At 36.2% G+C, this 1515-nt stretch overlaps 1 protein-coding gene across 1 annotated transcript; it reads left to right on the forward strand.

The window, feature by feature from the left end:
- Positions 1 to 268: 268 nt before the first annotated feature.
- On the forward strand, positions 269 to 923 carry HELRODRAFT_165173 (hypothetical protein; the record flags this gene model as incomplete). The annotated part of the gene is made up of 2 exons (XM_009031034.1): positions 269 to 406; positions 669 to 923. The coding sequence occupies 2 exons, from the start codon at positions 269 to 271 to the stop codon at positions 921 to 923; spliced, it is 393 nt and encodes a 130-aa protein (XP_009029282.1).
- Positions 924 to 1515: the final 592 nt, after the last annotated feature.

The raw sequence follows: 1515 nt of genomic DNA on the forward strand, positions 1-1515 counted from the left end.
ATGTGATCATTAAGTCACATTCTCAAAAACTTATTAAAGAAGGCTTCGACAAGGAAACACTCATTTATGAGGAGAAGAACTTAACAGTCCCACAAACACTTTTGTTCACGTTACAGTTGAAACACGTGCAGTGCAACATGCTTCAACACATGCACATCTCTTCAACACAATGCACATCTCTTCAACACAATGCACATATCTTCAACCCATGTACATCTCTTCAACACAATGCACATTTCTTTAACACAATGCACATCTCTTCAACACAATGCACATCTCTTCAACACAATGCACATCTCTTCAACACAATGCACATCTCTTCAACACAATGCACATCTCTTCAACACAATGCACATCTCTTCAACATAATGCACATCTCTTCAACATAATGCGCATCTCTTATCAAGTGCAAAACTTCCGGAGCGTGAAACTCCAACCTGATTAAATTCACTTAACTTGTAACTCTTCAGTGCACTCCAAGTTTTATTGCTGACCTCTGACCTGTTGAAGAGCATTAAACCACTGAAGACAAACATCCTGCAGCTCACGTTAGCCCACAGGTCTGCCGAACGCATTAACACAATTCTTAATTTATTCACAAACATCACTCAAAATAATTTTTTATATTTGATGAATTGCTTCAATATTTAATCTTTTTCAAACATTAGAATAAAATTGTTGGTTTCCATGAGAGGAAATGTGTGAATGTTGACAAGTTTCAAACTGGGAAACGAAATGAACTATCGATAACTATGGAAAGGAATGAAAGTAAGAGTAAGCACATGTTGAATGGTGGAGACAAGCAGGGAGGCTGGTGTCGCTGCTGCATGTGCTTCATTCTGACGACAACAACTGTTTATCTTCAATGGCACGTTATCAGTGGAGCAGTGCAACTGAAGAGTGATTTCAACAAATCTGGTTAACTTTACAGGAACATTTGGTTGTTAATTTGTTTATTCAAATGTTATTTTAAAATAAACCATCTGTCGTGCATCAATATAATGTACATGTTTTGAAATATACGTTGCATGCAGGCAGGCATTTTGTTGAAGCGTGTGATTTCTGATCGATTCCTCACGTACACGAGCACACAAACACGCCTGCATGGCAGTTCAGTTCAGTTCTGCTCAGCTCACATGCTTACAGGGAAGTTAAATTATGCATTTATTGGTTGGTCGTCAATCTAGTATCTATCCACTTTAGTTTCGGTGCGTTCGTTTAATTGATCATTCGATTAATCGTCATTCCATTGTTTCATTCACTCATTCATTTATTCCATCTTTCATTCATTCATTTTGTCACTCATTCATTCTCATTCATTAAGTTTTTTCACATATTGCCGTTCTTTCGTCTATTCAATCATTTGTTGATTCATTCATTTAATAGTTTCAGTCAGTTAGTAATTAATTCAATGATTTATTTATCAACTAATCCATTTTATCAATCTTCTGTCAATTATTTCATCCATTTATTTATCCATCCATCTATCCAATCATCAATCCCATCCATCTATCC

This window comes from Helobdella robusta, assembly GCF_000326865.2.
Source record: "Helobdella robusta unplaced genomic scaffold HELROscaffold_7, whole genome shotgun sequence".
Taxonomy (NCBI): domain Eukaryota; kingdom Metazoa; phylum Annelida; class Clitellata; order Rhynchobdellida; family Glossiphoniidae; genus Helobdella; species Helobdella robusta.